The sequence below is a fragment of the Heloderma suspectum genome, chromosome 3, assembly GCF_057233095.1.
Source record: "Heloderma suspectum isolate Gila_16-S chromosome 3, 16-S_ref, whole genome shotgun sequence".
Taxonomy (NCBI): domain Eukaryota; kingdom Metazoa; phylum Chordata; class Lepidosauria; order Squamata; family Helodermatidae; genus Heloderma; species Heloderma suspectum.
Genome location: NC_139460.1, coordinates 64409181 through 64431561, shown reverse-complemented (window position 1 = coordinate 64431561; position 22381 = coordinate 64409181). Strand labels below are relative to the sequence as shown.

The 22381-nt window shown below is 43.8% G+C and overlaps 1 protein-coding gene across 2 annotated transcripts in view; it reads right to left on the bottom strand.

Annotated features, from left to right (window-relative positions):
- Window positions 1–22381, bottom strand: part of IGSF3 (immunoglobulin superfamily member 3) — a 157751-nt gene that overhangs the window by 108987 nt on the left and 26383 nt on the right. For both annotated transcript variants that reach the window (XM_084843465.1, XM_084843463.1), the window contains exon 3: window positions 10576–10953. In XM_084843465.1, coding sequence (XP_084699591.1) covers window positions 10576–10953 — 378 coding nt within the window. The remainder of the gene's footprint in view (window positions 1–10575; window positions 10954–22381) is intronic.

Genomic DNA, 22381 nt, shown 5'->3' with positions numbered 1-22381 from the left:
AGTTCCAAGGCATAACATAATCTCTAACTGATGAGAATGTAAAAGACACTTCCTCTGTTGTGAGGCAATTTCATGCACTTCTGCTTGGCGCATTCAGTATCAACCAACGTCAGCTAAAATGCTAAGCTAGATGGATTGCTGCTCGAAGCTGCTGTGGCCAATCCCTGTACTCCCAGAACGCCTGGTGTACTTAAGTGCCATACACAGTCTCAAGAAAGCAAGAAACAAAGCAAAGGGGCCTAGATGAAGTAAATCTCCATTTCATGGGGCGCCATTTAGCTGTAGCAGCTGCACATTCTTCTTAGAGCTTCCACAGTTACTGCAAAATATTTGCAAAATTTATGACTGCAAAGGATTATATCCCATTTGCAATCAAGAAAACAACAAGAACGATATACTACTACTACTACTACTACTATTATTATACCAACTGTAAGTCATAGTGTTGTGCCTAAAAATCTGAAAGCAAAGACTCCCAATGGCAGCATTCCCTCTCCTTGGCAGGCTGACTCCCATGGCTGGAGTAAGTTCACAAGATTTAACACACACCTCTCTTACTTTTTCTAAAACAATGCGTGAAAGAAGAAATGAAATAGATTGACACATGCCAGGTGTATGCTAAAGTTTAATGAAACAGAAACAGAGACAGGGAAGCAGTCAGCACAGACACACAAAAAGCTCGGTAGAGCAGTGTGAAGAGAAGGCTCTACCATGGTTTCTTCAAGGCAGGAGATTCAGGAGTAGCCTCAACACATCTACACCCACCCACCCCGATTCTGTGTAGGCAGATAAACAGCAGTGGTAGTAGTAGTATAGCAGCCACATAGGTTTTTGCTTTCTTCTACCTTTAAAATTAGCAAAGGAGAGAAAAAGGCAGATACATGTAGGGATGGCATAGAATTCCGCCACGGATCTCGGTGAGGCCGAATGCACTGGCATGGTAGAGCCTTCTCCGTGGCGGAACGGCCTGCCACCCCCCTGCCCCCCCCCCGTGGATCCCCCCTGGGACAAGATTTACGTCGGGCGGATCTTCCGGGCGGTGGTGGCTCCGGCGGTGGCTTCGGCTGGTCTTCTGACCGGCCGCCGCCATTTGCAGTTTTGTGTAAAAACAAAAAACAAAAACATGACGTGATAGGCTACGTAAAGATTTACGTAGCCTATCATGGCTGGGTTTAAAAAAACAAACCTGCGTACACAAATGGCAGCGGCTACAGCCACCGCCATTTGCGTTCCTTCTTTTTGGCCGTCTTAGTCTACGTAAATATTTACGTAGACTATGACGGCGAAAATAAAGGGGAATGCAAATAGCGTAGCGGGCACTATTTGCGTCCCTTTATGATTTGCCGTTTTAGCCTACGTAAATATTTACGTAGGCTAAAACGGTGAATCAAAAAGGGATGCAAATAGCGCCCGCTACGCTATTTGCGTTCCCCTTTATTTTCGCTGTCATAGTCTACGTAAATATTTACGTAGATTAAGACGGCCAAAAAGAAGGAACGCAAATGGCGGCCAACATAGCCGCCGCCATTTGCGTACGCGGGGTTTTGTTTTCCCAGAGCCCTCCGCGGCCGGAAATCCGGCTGCAGACGGCTCTGGCCTGGCCAGCTGCTCCGCGGAGCTGCCACGGAGCACAGACGGCCGTGGAATATTCCGGAGGGGAGGAACGGATCGCCTCCCTCCCTGTCGAGGATTCCGAGGGGAGGGACGGAACGCCTCCCCCCCCATCAACATAATCCACGGAAAGGTAAGTGACTTTCGTACATCCCTAGATACATGCAACCTCTGCAAAGAGGTGTTATCCAGGCTGCCTCTGATGCCCAGTTTGCTTGTTACTCAGAAGGATGTCAATGTATGCTTGACATGTATTCTTGCTCCCAAGCCATGGATATTCCCGGCACAAAAGATCAGGGGAAATTGTGCAGTTCCATATCTTCCCATGCCACCAGGATAGTAAGGGGTCCATTCATACTTGCAGTCTATTTCTATTTGGAAAATGTTATTTAGACTCTGCACAAGGCAAACAAGTTCAGAGAATTAATTAGGACCATTCATTAAAATATACTCAATTTATTTATTTATGACCATCTTTCACTAAGATAAGGGTCTGGGATCTTGTCCTTGTGAAAGTGGCCCGATTCAGATGATCACTTAAACTATGGCTAATGCTTTTGTAAATGAACTGTGGCAAGTTTTGGACTAATGTGCTTCACCACCCCTCCTTCATGCACAAGAGGAGGATAGTGAAAGATTAGGGTTTCACGTTAGAACAAGAAAGCTGAAGCTTTCACTCTCTTCTCACACATGGAGGAGGACGAGGGTGAGCGTGCAAGCCCAAGGCTCACCACAGTTCATTTATGACCACTTAAAACTATCATTGAACTGGAGGATAGTTTGCCCATTACATATTTTGCAAGGGTATTTAGCCATAGGATGCCTAGGTATCAGGGAACAAACAGGTGAGTGTATAAGGGAAGAGAGAGAACCCTCCCATTCATCTGCTTGATGTCTCAGGGGTACAGCCCAACCCTATCTTCACTTGGACGCAAGTCTCAACATGTTTAATGGGGTTCACTCTGAAGTGAGTAAACTTCAGTAAGGATTTCAGCCTTAGACAATGCAAGAACTTCAACAAAAACCAGGAGAGAGAAACAGAGTGAGAAAGAGAGAGAATGTGTGCCCACACATGCATACTAGCAAAAGCCCATTATCCAAATCTTAATTATTCAAAACTTCTAATTCACTCCTTGCCTGATGTTAATGTATATCTGTTAATAAAATGCACTCCCAGAGTTTGAGGTTCTACTGTAAAGTTCTACTAACACTTACGCATTTTCATGGGAATAAACGACTTCTTCCCAAAGTGCCATGATTTGTGTTTCTGAATCAACAGTTGCATTAAAAAAACTAAATCAATTACTGACATTTTAACAATACAGTTAGTAAAGCAAGAACTAATGTGCACAATGAAACTATGAAGTTTTAGTTCCTGATCTGTCAACTGTCCTATCACAACTGGCACTGATATTGTATTCTTTAGGGTCAAACTATACATTATGTTAGATATGTAATATAAAGCTCCATATGGGCTTTTTGTTTACTTAAAGCAAGTGCAGATCCGGACCACAGTGGGAAGGTTTAATCCATTCTTTCCCTGCCACAATCCCCTCTAAAACAACTCTCCATGACAAGTAACAATAATAAAAAAGTTCCCATTGGTGTCAATGGGAGTTTGAAAAATTCTTATCGCTATGCACCACACCGGAGGGGGGGAGCAAATATTTAACATAATATGTAGCTTGCCCCTTACTGGCAGTAACCATCATCATCATACATGAATGCCAGTGCCTGCCTTCATACTAGCAAGCAGCTTCTTTTCCAACAGGAATGGAACGTTTCAAGAACACCCCAAGAACTATTACTATCCAAAATGATACTCAGTGATCTCTGTGAATTATGGTATAATCTTCCCACTAATTTTCCACTGAGTGAAGCCACCTGTGCCCCAGCTGACAAGCTGAATAAAATAAGAGCTATTCATGGCCACAGGCCCCATTAAAACATAGCTCAGGTCCAAAAGGCAGTATGATGTTAATGAGAAACTAAGAAATATAAAGCCAAAGAGCACAAATGCAGCATGATTTATTCCTTCTGCTCTAAGTGGCTGCCAAGTCAAATGGGCCAATGGCAAATCTTCAAAGCAGGAAGAGAAAGATGTAGGAAATCTAGTGAACAGTCCCAATCTTCCTCCTTTCACTGCTAAATGCAAATTCTCTTCACTCCCTTTTTATCGTCCCTGCTTACTGGGCCAAAGAAACATGTTTTTTTCCCCTGTGAACACCTCTTCTGAATTTGCTAAGACAGGAAAGAAATTACATATTTGATTATAAAGGAACTCTGTCAACAAACTTGAACCCTGCTTGCTGCCACTGCATTCCTTCTGTTGTTCTTGCCATGCATCAGTCTAGGGGGCTGGCAGACAACAGGCTTCTGCAAGACTTATAGAATAGATCATAGGATTGGAAGGGGCCTACAAGACCATCGAGTCCAACCCCCTGCTTAGTGCAGGAAGCCTGATTCCCAGGCGTTCTACCATCCAAGTCCTAATCAGGGCTTGCCCTGCTTAGCTTACGAGATCAGATGAGATCAGGCGCACATTTCTCAAACAAGCTTGAACTAAACCCACTTCAATGCTTTTCATATGGTTCTTTGGTCAAATAGCCCACATAATAACCTCAAGACTGATCAGTCCAATAAACAATGTTTCAGATGTAGTTGCTGTTAAACACCTGTCATATGCAATAATAATCTCATATGGACAAATAATAAGTGAAGTCCTTGGAAGGCAGGTTGGGTTTCACAATCTACTGTATCTTCTGTTTTTTTACTCACTGTTTGTGGCAACATTTCCAATTTTTAAAGTGCCAATTTCTACTGTTAAAACAGCTGTTGGACTGTACTTGCCCCATAGAAAATTTCATGATAGACCCATATAATTCGACAATCATGTAAATCCATCCTTGGAAATATTTTATTCCATAGTGACCAAAAGCATAACAAAATAGCTTGAAGCAGGGAAAGAACAGTTTATTTAGATAGTTAAAAGTCATTTGGAAGATGGCTGCGTGACAAATTACCTTAGGCAGAGATAAATTACACCAGATCTCTCCAGAATGGTCTCTCAGTCATCAAGTGAAGGTACTATCAAGGCCAATTCAAACATAATTTTTCCTACTTGTGTCTTTAAGAGTCGTTTCAGAGAAGAAGAAAGAAGAAAGAAAATGGAAAATGTGTATGCCTGAGAGAGAGAGACTTGCATCTGATCACAAACACCTAAAACTGACAAAGCTCATCAAACCCAACCCCCTGTTGTTCGCCAGGCTCATTTGACTGTTCTGTCATCAAAGTAGTACACCTTCAGCCATTTACTACCCACTTCCCTACCCATCTTAGGGATGGTTTACCTGTTATAATCACTATATGGAACCACTTAAAAAAACTCCACTTGGAAGCTACTCAATGCAGCAGCCACAACAAGTACCACTGATCGGCCCCGATTGTATGAGCAGTTTCACTGGGATCTGCTGAAAGTGGCACGTTGTTTCAAGCAACGTTCTCATGGCAAGTAAACCAGTCTTTTCTTGCGCTTTTCTGCAACCTGGAATCACATCTTTAAATAACAGAATCACATCTTTAAATAACAGCAAACAAAGACAGAATGATCAATTAATGTTTACCACAAACTATCAGGGCACTAAGTGGCACAATGAACCAGCAAATGCAGTTTAAAAATCCACTTTACACACCCTTCCCCCGCACCATAGCACTCAGAGAAACTAAAAATCCCATCTCTCCCATGGTCCCTTGGGCCAATCTGCTGCCAAATAAAAGCTGCTGAACCTAATGAGGGAATTAAAAATTCATAACTTGATGAAAGAAGTTTGTTTCCTCTTCTGAGAAAAATGAACTTCAGTAACTCATAGTTCTCAAGTGGGTATTTCTAGTTATTCACATATGCTAGAGGAAAGAGATTTCCAAGTCTTACTACAAACTGAAATAATAAGGGATGTTGACAAAGTTAATGATTACCCGCTTCAGAATACGAATTTGTCCAGTCCATAATGCTCAAATGCATTACAAACCAAGTGGTATTTTCCCCAAAAGTTATTTGCCAGCTTAGAATATTAAATGAGATTCTGTGCATGGATGGGCAAGATTCAGCAGACCAGGCATCCAAAGATGCCTACTTTGGAATGTTCGTGCCCAAAATGTTCTTTAATGTTTTATCTTTTTCTTTCACTGAAACTCTGTGAACTATAAGATGACACCACTGGACTAGGCAGCCTTTTATTTGGAAAGTATATTCTGTATTTGGGTCAATTCTCTTGATGGGTTTCTTGCAAATGCTTATGTGGTTGTGTTGTCCCCCAACCATATCTAAAACACTTTGTTCATAGGTTGGGTTTTTTTGCGGGGGTGGAGAGAGGGAGGTTGAATTCCTTAGCAGCTTCCTACCCACGGCTACCATTCTCAGGCGAGGGCCTGATAAAGTGATGCACGTGGCTCTTATCTGTGTGCATGCACCCACATTCTAAGCTGGGAGGGAACTCTCAGAAAACAAGTAAGGTTCACTTTTTCTGAACACTCACTGACAAAGCTTGTGATCACTAAATCAGCTGAGGCAGTCCCATAACTAGAAATCACAATCAAAACCAACAGCGTCTTTCTCAATCACGTAAAGAATTGGGGGTGGGGGGCATTTCAAAGTAAAACTACGTAATTTTCACCCCCTGGCACTTTCCCTGTCAAAAAGTAGTACAGAAAAACTTTTCTTGCCGGCTTCTTTCCTGCATCAATTCCCTACCAGGCATGTACCAATCCCCTGAAGCACTGACTCTATTAAGCCTTGTCACCAATGTTGATGACCAGCTGAGAAATGCCTTTCCATGGAATCATCTGTATGGTAAGTTTCAACAAGTATAGGAAGTAGAGGCTCTCTCAAAAGGCTACTATGGAACTTCCACCAAGTGGTCCAAACTCAGGCCTAAAGGCTGATTCAGATACTACGTTGGAGGTGAATATTAGAGAAACTCTTGCAGCCTCATTAAAAATTTAACGTCCAAACTGCAGACACACCAATCACAATCAAACCCATACATTCCAAAGATTATTTCAGAAGATGGATCTGAGCATGCCTGACATCCTTGGCTGGGCTCATACAACACACTAACCCACACTCAGTGGTTAGGTGTGGGTTGTTGAACCATGGGTTAGAGTGTTGTCCAAACCCAGGACGTTTTCTGCAAGGTGGCTTGTTAACCACACGGTGTGGCTTGTTTTTCTCGAACAAGCCACCTTGAGAGCCCATGGTTTGTTATTGGGTTTTTCAGGTTAACAAGCCACGCTGCATGGTTAACAAGCCACCCTGTTGAAAATATCCTGGGTCTGGACAACAAACTAACCCACCATCAAATAAACAACTACTGAGTGTGGGTTAGCATGTTGTGTGAACCAGCCCTTGCATCAGAAATCTGGAGGTTGTGTACCCAACTCCCAATAATTTGGGCACTCGTTTTAGTAGCCAGAAATAAGCATGGCATTATTTTAAACTATTGTTTTTTAGTGTCATGTTCATTTTTGTAATATATATATACATTTGTGTATACTAGTTATTTAAATGTTTCTATCAAGCTTGAGCTTTGGGGCTAAATTTATTAACAGCACAGTCCCATGGGTTATGCTCCCCATAGACAGAAGACTCCAAGTTTGGAGCCTTCTGCCTATACTATGCCCTGCTGACAAGAGCCACTGAAAATACAAGCAGCAGCTAGAAAAGTCCCTGAGCCTGTCTAGTTAACTTAACTTTCAGTGGGTGGGGAGCAGACTGGAAAGGCCATAGCTACTGTGTATCCCAGCCTTTCCTCTCCTCTCCCCTTCCCACCCACCAGCACATTCCCTTTTCTCCTTCTCCTTCTCTTCCTCGTAAGAGAAGCTTTCTGGGATGGCTGGGAGGACAAGAGGCGGTGGGGGAGGTAAGATCCATGATCAGTTCTACTTCTCCACGCTCATAGCTCTGTCTATGGGCACAGAGGAGGAGATCCACAGCATCCAACTGCACCCCAGCCACTGCCTAGGGGCATAGGATTGCTCTCTAACACTCTAAATTAAAATAGGTTTCATCCTGCATGGCTGGAGACAACCCTAAAAGCACTTCTGTAAATCTAAGTTGCTGGTTTCCAAAGACTCCAAGATCTGGCCATTACTGAGATGCTGATAAATGTAAGAGCCTAGAGAGCTTGATGCTTCAAAGTATGGTTTATGTAGCTTGTGCTAGTCTACTACTTTCTCTGTAACAACTGGATTTCTTCTCCTTCCATCACTACCAAGCATCTTCATCTATTGATGCATCAATCCTTCACTTTGTCTAGAAATGTTCTATTAATCATGTCTCTCTCCTACACAGATCTCAAGGACTCCTCCTTTTCCCTCTCATTTATTTGCACTGTTTTGTTCCCATTCTCAAGTATTTAATTAAAACCAATCTGGATTTAACCTAATTATTAAACACTTGGAGATAGAGCTCTGACCAAATAGTCACATTTGCACAGATGTGGGTGTAAACAGCTATTTTAACACTACTGCCTACATTATCTCTATTCTCTGTATTACCTTAAGTTTCTAGGAATTTGCTATTCTCCATTAAAAACAACACCTGCAAATGCCAGGCTCAGATCCCTCACCTGAACATGGTATTTGCTCCCCCCACTTTTTAAAACATTTTCTATTTTGGCTTCATGAATTAATTCTAATATTTGAGCACTAAAATGGCGCAAAGCATTAATAAGAGGTATCAACTTCACTTATTGCCAGGAAGGGGAGGAAGCTAAAACTTTTCTGTAACTTCCACAGAAAAATCAACCACCACAACAAACAATAGCAAATTCATTCATTCATTCATTCATTCATTCATTCTTTATATATATTGCCCTTCATTTGAATTATTCCTGAGCTGTTTACAAACTAGAATATACATAAAAATGGTAATATACTTAAATGAACTACTAGATAAACACTTTAATAAGTTAAAAAGTCTGGAGAAATAGTAAGGTTTTCATTAGGTGTCTAAAAGAAAACAATGTAGACAGGAGGAGAGCCTTCGTTCCACAGTTCAGGTGCCACAGCCAAAAAGGCCCTCTCCCTCATTGCTTCACTTCTGTTAGCACTCAGAGAAGGGCCTTGGCAGGTGACCTAAGGCATAGGATGCTTGATCTGGGACAAGTCGCTCCTTAAGTTCCCTGGGCTCCAAATCATTTAGAGAAGGCATGCACAATCATTTTGGCCCCAAGGGCTGCATTGGCAGAGGGCCACGTGCACACACAAGATCCTGTGGTTGGGTTGGGGGTGGGGGGAGAGAGGCTGCTGCAGGGGTCACTGAGGGAAGGGAAAGCTAAAGCCTCCTCCACCGCACCCTGCAACCCCAACAGGCACTGCTGTTTTCGCATCTCTGTTAAAGGCACAGAAATAACAATGCCAGCTGCTTCTGGGTCACCAGAAGTAAAGGAGGTTTTAGCTTCCTCCCCATCCTGGCAATCCTTACAAGCATCGCTGCTTTCACATTGCCATTAGCAGCACAAAAGCAGAGATGCTGATGGGGGAGGGGGAAATTTGGCAGTGGCTGCACAACATACGTCAAGGGGCCACATGTGGCCCACAGGTTGTGCACCTCTGACTTGGGCTCTAGAAGTACTAGCAGTTTGAATTGGTCCCAGAAGCAAACAGGCAGCTAGTGAAGTGTTTTAAAACTAACCATATATAATACAAGCAATCTGTCCCAGATAAAATCCATGCAGCTATATTTGTTTATTTTAGGGATTTATATCCCATCCTTCAATAAAATTCCTAGGATGGCTAATTGTTTAGTCAATATTGGAGCAGCCTATCAATGTATCTTGTGACTAACCTATGCTATCCTCACAGTGCATTGGGAGATGTTTGGCATGTCAATTTAAAATGTATTTACTTATTCATTTTATATGCTGCTTTTTAGGGCCAAGTCCTCACAAAGCAACATACAAAGACAAATTTTCCAGGATACAATTAGGTGCATCAAATAGGTGTAGTTACGAGGAAGAAAACTGCTGTGAATCACACAAGCCATTCACATTGTTAAGGAAAAGCTGCATTGAAGAGATGGGTTTTTAAGGCCTTCTTAAAGGGACTAAGCATAAGTCAACCAAAAGGGGGTTCCAAAACTGCAGAGCCACAACAGAGAAGGCTCTGTCTCTCATGCATGCCAACCTAGCCAATTTTCCTGATGGGCACATGAGCAGGGCCTATGAATCAGATCTGAGTGTATGGGCAGGACCATATGGGTATCAGTGTCCCTTAAAGTAACCCAGTCTCAAGCCATTTAGGGATTTAAAGGTTAATACCAACATTTTGAATTGTACATACTGGTATGCAATACAACTGGTGTAAAAACGGTATTACCTCTTCAGATTTTCTCGCCCCCATTAGCATCCAGGTAGCCAAATCGTTGCACCAACTGAAATTCCTGAACCCTCTCCAAAGGTAGCCCCATGTAAAGTGCACGACAGTAGTCCATTTGGCGGTAACTAGTGCCCTGGTAACCAAGGCCATCTCTGGCCGCTCCTGATAGGGTATGCACCTGGTGAACAAGCCTGAGCTGGTATTATGCATTCCATACCATTGCCACTACCTGAGCTTCTAGAGACAGCAATGAATCCAGAAGCACCCCCAAACTATATATCCAGTCCTTCAATTGGAGTGCAACCCCATCCAGGATTAGTTTTACGCCTGCACCTAGATTGGCCAGCTTTTCTATTCACAAAATCTCCGTCTTATCTGGGAGGTTGTTCTCACCTATCCATCCCAATAAAGCAGTTTCATCATCAGCTCCTGATATTTCTCTCTGTGACTCTTATTGATCTGATTTCTCACAAAATGTATCCCCCTTGCCACTCCCCTCATAATTTACAACCATTATAAACTATTTACTGTCCTGCTCTAAACAAGAAGAATCAAGATAACAAAGATTTAGAAAATAAAACACCTTACCCACTAATTTCATCTTGGCACTGTAGCTTCCGAAGTATCTTTCATCAGTGGTGGGCGTGTGACATTCATACTCGCCAGCATCCCTGTCTTGGAGTTCTGTGATGTGTAACAGAGCAGAATCCCCGTGGACTCTCTCTACATAGATTTCTCCACTTCTGACACGCTGAGTGTAGATAGCGTAAGGGAAGGATGGGTCCATGGTGCTGACAATTTGTACCTCCCTTTCTGGGGCAGATGGGAGATATATGGACCATTGAAAATTCTGTTCGGATGGTCCTTGGTAACCACTGACTTTACACCAGATAGTGATGTGGGAATTTTCAGTACGGTATAGAGGGCCGTCTTGAACAGTGACTTGACGTTGTGCAAATCCCAATCCTGACAGAGAGAGAGAGAGAAAGAATGGAGTTCAGATATAGTTAGTTTATAAACAAAAAATAAATTCCAATGTGTTTGTATTTAATTCCCAAGTAGTGTTTTTGACTACACAGCTCTCAAGATGTTTTCTTAGAAAGAAAGTTAATACGCTATACAAACAGGTGAAATTATGTCTACTTAAAAAAAAAGAAAAGAAAAAAAGTTGTTGTATTGTTGCTTTCTCAAGATCACCTGCCGCTCTGTGCTCAGACTCAAAATATTTCTATTTCTACCTCCATCATTCAGCAGTGCTGTTTCCCAACAAAGAATACTCTTATGCAGAAACAAACATTACAAGCATATTCAAGCATAATGGTATCTCACACTCTCTCCATGGAGAAAAACCCGTGGATTAATATACGTAAATTTTTTAATTTCAGAGTGAAAAGCTCATGTAAATTTAACAAGAAAAATAACCCCCAAGTAGGGGACTTAGAGTGCTTCCAGACAGATGGCTCCTAGCGCTAGCAATGACAAGGCATTATGCAGCTATTCTCTTTCCTTCCTTAGTGGATTTTCTGTATAAAAAAAAAAAAAAAAGACAGAAGTAGTGGCAGGAAAACATAGGAGGGCTGCACAGGAAAGCAATATCCGGACACCCATAAAATTATGTGAATGAGGCACAGCAATTACACAAAGGGGCTGTTCGCATGTAATGGGAGCAAATCGTGGGTAAATTAACACACGATTTGCCACAGTACATACTGGACACATTCCACAGCCTTTTTGAATATTCACCGTTCGACTGGGCATTGCTATAGGACGTCTGAACCTGGACGCTATAGGTTAATCATGGGTTAAACTACAATTAGTAGTTAGGTTAACTGTGGGTTGTTTAACCCACAATTAACCTATAGTGTCTGGGTTCAGACGTCATGTAGCAACCCCGGATTGACCCAATCAGGGGCTGAATATTCAGAATGGCCACAGAACATGCCTGGTATCCACCATGAGAAACTGTACGTTAATTAATCCATCATTTGCCACCATTATGTGAGAACTGGGTCAATAAAAGCCTTATCTGGAAGCAACCTAGGTCCTTGCCTAGGTTCATGGATTTTCTTCCTGTTGAACTACTTATAGCTGTACATGTTTTTAATAAATAACTGTGGGAACATGGTAAGAGAGCATGGAACAATTTCACTAATAAAAGTAGGCCTTGGGGGAAAACACACACAAACAGAACATGCTTCTTTTCCCAAGAATATTTGAGAAACATTTCTTCTAACAGTTAGAAGAACTGTAAATTAAAGCATATTTATTACAGCTCATTAGCTGGCAAATTCTAAGCAGTTACTTCCATTTCCACTCTAATCCTTAGTTCCTACAAGCTCTCAGATGACAATGTCAGAAGATGTTACAGCTGACTTGGAAACCACTCCATGGAAAAAAACACAGATGCATTGCATCAAGTGAAGAAAGAGAGTTATGGAATTCCACAAATTTTATAGAGAAAAAGAACTACTCAGTAGAATCTTCCACAGTCTCTGATTGGAAAAGCATTGTTCAGCTAAGGCAGCAATCCTATGCACACTTGCTTCAGAGCAAGTCCACTGAATTAAGTAGGGCTTCCAAGTAAACATGAGCTGATCAGGCTACAAGAGTGACTCAAATGCACCTTCCAATTTCATTTCTAGAGAAGGAAAAATGCCACATAATAAAATCCTACAAAATAGACAATCCTTCTCATTAAGCCTAATAAGTTCTCCCTCACCCATATTCACCTACTTAATGCATAAATGAACGTTTCAATGTGAGCCCTTATCTTACAAGGTATGATTAGAAGCTTCTCGAGGGGTAGCAAATAACTTTGGCACCAATATTTTCCTCTTAGTGCAACCCAGCATCTTTGGCCATGCATTCCCTACCCCATTTGCTTATTTGAAACAAGAGGGAGATCATACTTTCCAACTTAGTCTTGGAGAGCAGGGCTAGAATTAAAACAGGTCAAAACCAAAAAATATTTATTTATTTATTTATTAAATTTATTAATCGCCCATCTGACTGGTCACCCAGCCACTCTGGGCGATGTACAACCCACCATAAACAATTTAAAACAATAAAATTTTACCATAATTTTTTTTTAAAAAATATACCCTAACCCACCCCAAATGCCTGCCGGAACAACCACGTTTTTAATGCACGACGGAAGCTCATTAAAGAGGGGGCATGACGGAGTTCCCTAGGGAGGGAGTTCCACAGAGTGGGGGCCACCACAGAGAAGGCCCTCTCCCTCGTCCCCACCAGTCTAGCTGTCCTGGCTGATGGGACAGAGAGAAGGCCATCCGAGGCTGATCTTGTTAAGCGGCCTGTCTGGTGTTGCTGGAGGCGCTCCTTAAGATAGGCTGGGCCGGAACCATATAGGGTTTTAAAGGTCAAAACCAACACCTTGAATTTGGCCCGGAAAACAACTGGTAACCAGTGCAACTCCTTCAGCACTGGAGTGATGTGATCTCGCCGGCGGCTGCCTTTAATCAGGCGAGCCGCCGCGTTCTGTACCAGCTGCAGTTTCCGAACCGTCTTCAAGGGTAACCCCACGTAGAGCGCATTACAGTAGTCTAAACGAGAGGAGACCAGGGCATGTACTACCGATGGGAGCAGATGGTCGGGAAGATAGGGGCGCAGCCGCCGTATCAGATGGAGTTGATACAGCGCTGTCCGGCTCACAGCTGACACCTGAGCCTCCATGGACAGCTGGGAGTCCAAAATGACCCCCAGGCTGCGGACCTGGTCTTTCAAGGGTAGCTGTACCCCATTCAACACCAGGTCAACATCCCCCAGCTTCCTCTTGTCTCCCACCAAAAGTACCTCGGTCTTGTCAGGGTTGAGCTTCAGCTTATTCCTCCCCATCCAGCCACTCACCGTCTCCAGACATTTGGACAGGGATTCTACGGCCAACCTTGGTGAAGATTTGAATGAGAGGTAGAGCTGAGTGTCACCCGCATATTGATGACACTGCACCCCAAACCTCCTGATGATAGCCCCCAGTGGCTTCACATAGATGTTAAATAGCATCGGGGAGAGGATGGAACCCTGTGGCACCCCACAAGTAAGTGGCCACGGGTCCGAAACCTCCTCTCCCAGTGCTACCCTCTGGTACCTGCCAGAGAGGAAGGACTGGAACCACCGCAATACAGTGTTTCCAATGCCCAACCCCTCCAGGCGGTCCAGGAGGATACCGTGGTCAACGGTATCAAAAGCCGCTGGGAGGTCGAGGAGAACAAGGAAGGAGCATTCACCCCTATCCAGAGCCCTCCTCATATCATCCACCAAGGCGACCAAGGCCGTTTCTGTCCCATGCCCAGGCCTGAAGCCCGACTGAAATGGGTCTAGATAATCAGTTTCTTCCAAGTGTGCCTTCAACTGCACCGCCACCACCCGCTCAATCACCTTGCCCCAAAATGGCAGATTTGAGACTGGGCGAAAGTTGTTCAGAACTTGAGGATCCAAGGAGGGCTTCTTTAAGAGCGGTCTTATCACTGCCTCCTTGAGGGCTGATGGCATCACTCCCTCCTCAAGGGAGGCGTTCACCACCGCCTTGATCCCCTCACCCAGTCTCTCTCTGCAGCTCATAATGAGCCAAGATGGGCAAGGATCAAGTAAGCAGGTGGTTGGCCTTACAGATGAAAGCACCTTGTCCACTTCATCAGGAGGAAGAAGCTGGAACCGATCCCACAAAACCGGTTTGCCACAGGCCGCCTCTTGCTCACTAACTGTATCCACAGTGTGCAGAGTAACACACCTAATCTGATCAATTTTATCTGCAAAGTGCCTTGCCAAAGCCTCACAGGAGGCCTTAGAATGCTCCAGTGGTTCCGGAGCCACAGGACCGACCAGGCTCCGGACCACTTGGAACAGCCTCCTGGGGCAGCACTCTGCAGACGCGATGGAGGCAGCATAATATTCCTTTTTTGCTGCCTTCACCGCCACGTGATAGGCTGAAGATATAGCTCTAGCCCGTGTCTGATCGTCTTTGGAGCGAGACTTCCGCCACCGGCGCTCTAGCCGTCTCACCTCCTGTTTCAGAGCTCGTAACCGCGGATTGAACCATGGTGCAGTCCAAGCCCTGTTCAGGGGGAGAGGGCGTTTCGGAGCCACCTGATCTAATGCCCCAGTGATTGCGGCATTCCAGCCACCCACCAGGGTCTCGACCGAGTGGCCGTTGGCATGCCCCAGAGAATCCCCAAGCGCGTTCAGGAATCCATTTGGATCCATAAGACGCCTGGGGCGGACCATTTTAATGGGTCCTCCACCCCTGCGGAGGGGTTGTGGAACCGAGAAGTCCAACATCACCAGATAGTGATCTGACCATGACAAGGGGGTGGTGGATATACCCCCGACTTCCAGATCACTCCCCGCTTCTCCAGAAACAAACACAAGGTCTAGTGCATGACCGGCTACATGGGTGGGCCCAGTTAGAATATGGTGCAGCTCCCAGGAGGCCATGGTCTCCATGAAGTCCCGAGGTGCTCCTGTGAGGATGGCCTCCGAATGTACGTTGAAGTCCCCCAACACCAGTAAGTTAGGGGACTGTACACGCACATCAGAGACCACCTCAAGCACCTCGGCCAGGGAGTCAGTCGTGCAGCGGGGTGGACGGTACACGAGCAGAATCCCCAGACTGCCCTTCGGGCCCAACCTCCAGTACATGCACTCAACAACCTTGGTCTCCCGGAGAACGGGAGAAATATAGAGAATGGTTTTGACCTCTTTCCACTTTCGTTAAGAATTCAACATAACTCAAGTTCTATTCATACATCCAGTTTAGTTACATTACTAAAAGTGGGAAGGGGATGCAGGTGTGCATGCAAGCTCTGCCCCCTATGTCCTATCCTCTCAGTCTTCAACTTTTCCACACTGAAAGGGAAGGTCTGTAGGGGGATTCTACTTGCATTTCCTTGAACATTAGAAGATCCTTCTGTGCTACTGGGAACCCTGCTTTACCAGTGCTCCTGGCTGCATGGAGGCTTCTACTCACATTCAAACACATGTGAGTAGAAGCAAGCCCCCTTCAGACCTTCTCCCTCAACATGGGAAGGTGAATGGACAGGGATGTTGGGTGCAGGGCTTGCATGCAGACACATCCCTTCCCCATGTTTTGCCCCCAAGTGAACAGGCTGAAAACCTGCATAAGGCTTCAGTGGGGCTTGCTAGTTCCATCTGGGTTGTGCTCAAGAGGATGTCTCCAAGATAACATGCAAACTTACATGTGCTTACAACTTCCACATGCAATACTCAGCTGGAAGAAAAATATTTTTGCATTACACAAACGGGGACCAACTGCCTTACCTGGAGCTTAGGCTACTCTGCTAACTACCCCAGTGCAGTTCCTTGCTTAGTCGCTGGTGATTAGCATCTGAAAGAGTCATTAAGTTGTAAAAGGAATAAAGCCTTGGAAAGAATCCTTTTCGTCTGTGTCTTGAGTTGGCTATTGGAGGGGACTGTTAAGAGGCAGCTAGGGCGCTCCTGACACAGAAATTCACATATGCCTCAGCTCAAAGAACATTCCCCAAGGCTATGAGAACATACAAGAAAACAGACATGTCAGTTTCATTTCTAACAAATCTGTTAGGCAGCTATTAATCTCCCTAGGGTGCTTGTAAAACTATGCAAGAGTGAAGAGCTGTGATGAAGATTACACATGAAAGTTAGCTAATCAAGCAGATGAACATCTAGTCTTTTTATCCAAACAGCCACTCCCAGTTTTTCTGTAGTCAGGGGCATTCCTGATTCTTGGTAGACATGCAATATCTTATTCACAACAATCTCTTATTGCCATTTTTTTACAGTCTGGACCTGAACGAGGATCCCTGTGATTAGAAAATGGAACACAGAAAGCAACACTTAGTTAAAAAAAAAATAGGGGAGAGATGGTCATTGATAGTGGTAGAGGTTTCAAAAGATGGCTCTATATCTATGTTAAAGAGTTAAGTTTGCATATCCTAAAAGTTTGTCTATACCAGGGGTGGGGAACCTGTGGCCTTCCAGATGTTGTTGGACTCCAACTGCCATCATCCTCAGCCAACAGGGCCGATAATCCAAAATTATGGGAGTTACAGCCTAACCATTTCTGGAAGGCCACAGGTTCACCACCTGTTATCTATATAGTCAGGTAGCTATGGCTATGTTGTGGCAATTCTCTCCCCCCCCCCCATTTTAATGTATCTTTGGTTTTCCTCCCCACTCTGGTTCCTGCATTTTCTCAACATACAACAGACCATTTAAAGACAAGAAACTCTAGGTAATTCTGACAAGTTCTTCCAATCACAAATGAACTTCTACAAAAACAACTCCTTTTTTTTAAAGCAAAGAACTAAACCTATTTGACAAAGTTAAATTTATTGAGTCAGATCCAGATTTAGCTACACTTAGAGAGGATCTACTGAAATCATCCCATTAATTTCAGTAGGTCTACTCTAAGTATGGCTAAGTCTGGATCCAACCCATTATTTATTTGTTAAACTCTTCCCCAAAAGCACTCAGTCCCTCAGTCAGTATGGTGGGTTTAATCAATCCATCCATCAATCAATCAATCAATATTGAAACAAGAGGCTCAAGCAACAACAAAAGCAGAACAAAACCAATTAAAAGACACGGAGCCCCATCACCATTATCCATTGCTGTCTGCATCAAGAATAAGTATTGTGCCCTGGGACATGAGATTATAAACAAGCTGCACCACTGGCATACAAGGAAAGAGGCAAATGAGTAAGACGGCTGCTATGTGCTTCATTGTATAGCAATTATGTCTTGCCTGTAGTCCATGCCACACTGACAGTGAAGCCAGCAACTTTTCAGCAATCTAGTTCATTTGCTGTTACAGCAGAGACCCTGGGGTATGGAGCTCATAAGTCTCTGTCCTCAGCTACAGAGTTACCTGCAGCATATGACCCTGGGGAAGCAGATCAACCTGGTTCTTGCTGCTTGTGGTTATAACACCAAAATAAGCCCTTTACATTACACACAGACGTTGCTAGGCACTCAAAAGATTTGGGGCCTAGGCCCACAGGATACAAAACTACATAAAATATATGCTAATTTATATCTAAATATACAAACTTAGAAATAGTTACTAGGAATTATTTAAATTTCACAGGCAAAGCCAGCCAATTAATTCCCCATCGAAATCATCCCCAATCCCCACCCCCCCAAGTTTAACTGCCAGGTGGGGGGTGATTTTAGGGGGATCACAGTGCAATAACACTTTCTGGGAGGGTTAACTACAACCCCCCCTGGAAATCACCCCACCCGCCCGGAGCTGCATGGCAATCAAACTTAGAACACAACTTCCAATAGCTCCAATTGAAATGTTTTCCCTAAACTTCATTGTCAAATGCGGGAGGGGGGGGGTGTTGATGGGGGCGGGGCATTTGCAACAAACAGGGAGGGGAGTATTAATCCTTCCCTCCTGAGCTGTGATCTCCCCCCCCCCCCGCAAATCACACCCACCCATCCACATCTGGTAATTAAGCTTTGAAAAAGCCTTGAAATTGGCACCAATGGACACTCAGTACTCTTATAAATAGATCTGGAATCCTGGAAAATAAATCATGCAGTGTAATCATGCAAAAGTTGTAAATGTGTGTGGTGTTTTTCTTAATTCCAATAAGGAATTCAATCTTTTGTTTTAAAAAATAAAACTAAACTACTGAAAGAGAGAAAGAGCTAGGCTTGCCATCCATGGATTATTAACTCAGTCGATTTCTCTTGCTGGACAACAGACTCCAAATATGAAGTTTTCCCACCAGAAGCCTTGGAATAGGTCCAGGAGAGATTGTTCCTACCAGCTCTAAAATAAATGGTGAAAAATTGCTCAGCAGATCCATCAGACCATGCAGCTGAACAGATGGAGTACAATTCAAACTATTAGGCAGGGTAGAACACACTGCTGCTCCAAATTATATTTCCCCTCATTATAAAAGAATGTGGTTTAAGAGGAAGACAAGGGAAAAAGTTAATAAATTTTAGCTAATGGGTACTGGAAAGGGAGACTAAAAGGCTACTTTGCTGCCTATTATGCTAGATTGGCTAATACCCCAAGTCCCCATTTACAAGAAATAAAGCCAATGTAATGCACACTGAATTAGGATCCTTGCACTCAAGATTAATAGTGCCTTATAATAGGTCACTATAGAGAAAGTTTTATATGGGTATTCAGCATCAGGGAAACATACAAATACTATGTTTCACAAGCAGAAAATGCATCCCACCGAACAAAATAGATAATTAGGGACAAAGATTCAATACATTTTCCAAATCAAATCACTTCCTTTGGAGGTTTGTTTTCTGTGTGCATGCATGTTCCTTTAAACAAGGCCTTTTTTAGCTGATGCTTTTCCTCTCCACTGGAAAGAGGAGGGGAGCACTCACAGAGAGTGATTTTGAAAAGGCTGGGTTACAATTAGGGGTGGCATCTGGCTAATATGTCAGCGACACAGCTGGCATCCAACTGCAAACCCTTGAACAATATAGCAACAATACCAGGACTGCCATAAATACAGAAAAGGCTGCTTAGCAGTATTGTAATGGATTTGGGGGTGAGAGAAGAGAAGCAGACTTGCATGTGTTCTTTAAAAACAACAAAAAAGAAAACCCTAGAAACTGAAAAGTAAATGAAAACTATATGCACGTGGCCATAATAAATTTGTCACCTTGTTCCTTTATTCCATCTGGGCTAAATTAAACTTTTAAAAAGCACTTGCTTGTTCAGGTACTCCATTCACACGTAAGACCACCTTAGCCTGTGTACTGGCCCATACGTATGTCACACACCTGAAACACGGCTGCTATCTGGGTTGTACATTGCCGCCATGCGAATACTACTTGCATATGTGCTAGTGTACTGGCTAAGAGCATTTTAAACCTTACAGCAGCAGTGTGGTGTCCCTATATAAGTAACTGCTTTTACTGGTTTCCATGCGACCACTATCACATTCAAATTTCCACTGAAGAAGTAAAAAGAGCAAGAAGAAAGCAGATTCAGAATACACTACTAAAGTCATTCAGAAAACCACCACTCACTTTTCTGGGACCGTTTATCCCTGTTGAAAAGGAGGGATTTGGGGCTGCTTTGGGGGAGAGGGAGAAATTTCTGAGAGATGTTTGGGGCGTAGCTTACCTTAGATGTAGACTAAGGTGCGTGTCTTTTTTTACACTTAAAAAAAAATTCTCATGGTAGCTCCAACCCACCACAAACCTCTCTGCATCCCCCCTGCAACATTTCTGTGTCCAGAATGGTCACGGAAATTATGCTATGTCACGTCATAAAGTGTTCTGCAGCTTCAAATTTGCAAAGAAGGGCTGGTTTCTCAAGCTCACCAGAGCACAGTGAAACATTTGCTGTGGTGAGTGAAAAGCAATCCAGCCTTATCAATCCATTGGCCATAAATCAGACTGCCTGGCCACCTTTAATACTGAAACATTTTGAGCTGTTAGATAGGAGAGGTCTTTCCAGAATCTATATCAGGGTGGGCAACTTTGGGAAGCCTGGAGGCCATTTTCACACACACCTGGATCTTCCCATGGGCCACACTCCTGCCACTGATGCCATGCCATCAAATTCAACAGCAGAGACAAAAACACTGGCAGTTTGCTACTGAGTATCAGTGGCAAACTGCTATGGAGCATTAAAAGAGTCTCTGTTCTCAAGCTACGTTTGACCATTTTACCACTCTGTAGCCTCTGTTTTTGCCACTGTGATTTTGCCGCTGTGATGTGGTGGTGGGGACTACAGCAGGGAGTTTTTGTAGCCTTCAAAAACCCTCACACTGTTACCGTTTGTTCCACATTTGGTTCTGTGTATCAAGCGGACTGTATCTCCTTGACAGTAGGTCTCCTGAATCTTTTATGGGAAGATCAGAGTAACACTGCTTTTGAGTTTTTCAAAAGACAATCTCTGTTTGCACAAGCTGACCAATGTACACTGCAGCTTAAGGTCTGACACCAATGCTAGGACTAGAGACACCATTGCAGGCGTTTTACAATGAACTGATTTCCCAATGAATGGCAACGTCTTGGCTATTGAAAATGATTTGCATAAATGTCTTTCATTAGCACAGCTGCTACAGAATGTGACATGCCCCTATCTTCATCCCATTTCCCAGCCCCACTTACAAGTCATCCTGCCAAAACAAACGGATTTTTTTTAAAGGTCAGGGCTGGTTTGCATGTTATCAGAACGAAAAGGAGATGTGCTTTTTAATCTGTGAAGGAAGATATTACAAATCCAGAAATGGCTCTGGGTAGCCCACATGTATTGCACTCTCAGAAATGCTCTATGGCAAATTTTAGCACGAATCGGAGGAAACCAGATTTCACATATACACTAAATTTAAAGTAGCTAGTACAATTCAATCCCCATTTGCCACTTTGAAATGCCAGTGCCTGATATTTAACTGTAAATGATCCTGCTCAGCTCATTCATTGCTTAGTTATTACTATAATAATTATTTATAGAGCACCATGAGCATAAAAAAAAGGTAAAGGTGTCCCCAACCAGTCGTGTCCGACTCTAGGGTGTGGTGCTCATCTCCATTTCTAAGCCGAAGAGCCAGAGCTGTCCGAAGATGCTTCCGTGGTCATGTGGCCGGCATGACTGAACACCGAGGTGCACAGAACGCTGTTACCTTTCCCGCCGAGGCGGTACCTATTTTTCTACTTGCAATTTCTTGCTTTTGAACTGCTAGGTTGGCAGGAGCTGGGACTGAAGAAGGGAGCTCACTCCGTCACACGGCACTCGGGTCTCGAACTGCTGTCCTGCCGACCTTCCGGTCTACAGTTCAGCATCTTAACCACTAAGCCACCGCAGCCCTAAAGGAAAGGTTCCTCCTGTGCAAGCACCGGGTCATTACTGACCCCTAGAGGGACGCCGCTTGCGCTAGTGTTTTTGTGGTAGACTACAGCGGGATGGTTTGCCATTGCCTTCCCCAGTCGTGACTACCTTTCCCCCCAGCAAGCTGGGTACTCATTTTACCGACCTCGGAAGGATAGAAGGCCGAGTCAACCTGAGCCGGCTACCCAAGACCCAGCTTCCGCTGGGATTGAACTCAGGTCGTGGGGAGAGCTTTGGTTGCTATACAGCCACCTACCACTCTGCGCCACACAAGGCTCACCATGAGCGTGCATAGAGCTTTAAAGAGAAGAAAACAAAAGGACAACTTCCTAACCCAAGAAGCTTACAATCTAAAATGTACAGTACGATTCCAAACCCAGCTCCTCCTCCTACAATTTTCAATAACATGCTATGTTATTCATAACATGTCAAATATTTCCATTACCAGATCAGCCCAAATATTTTGCTGTATGTGGAATCTTTAAGTACTATTTATTTATTTCATTTCTATACCGCCCAATAGCTGAAGCTCTCTGAGTGGTTCACAAAAATTAAAAC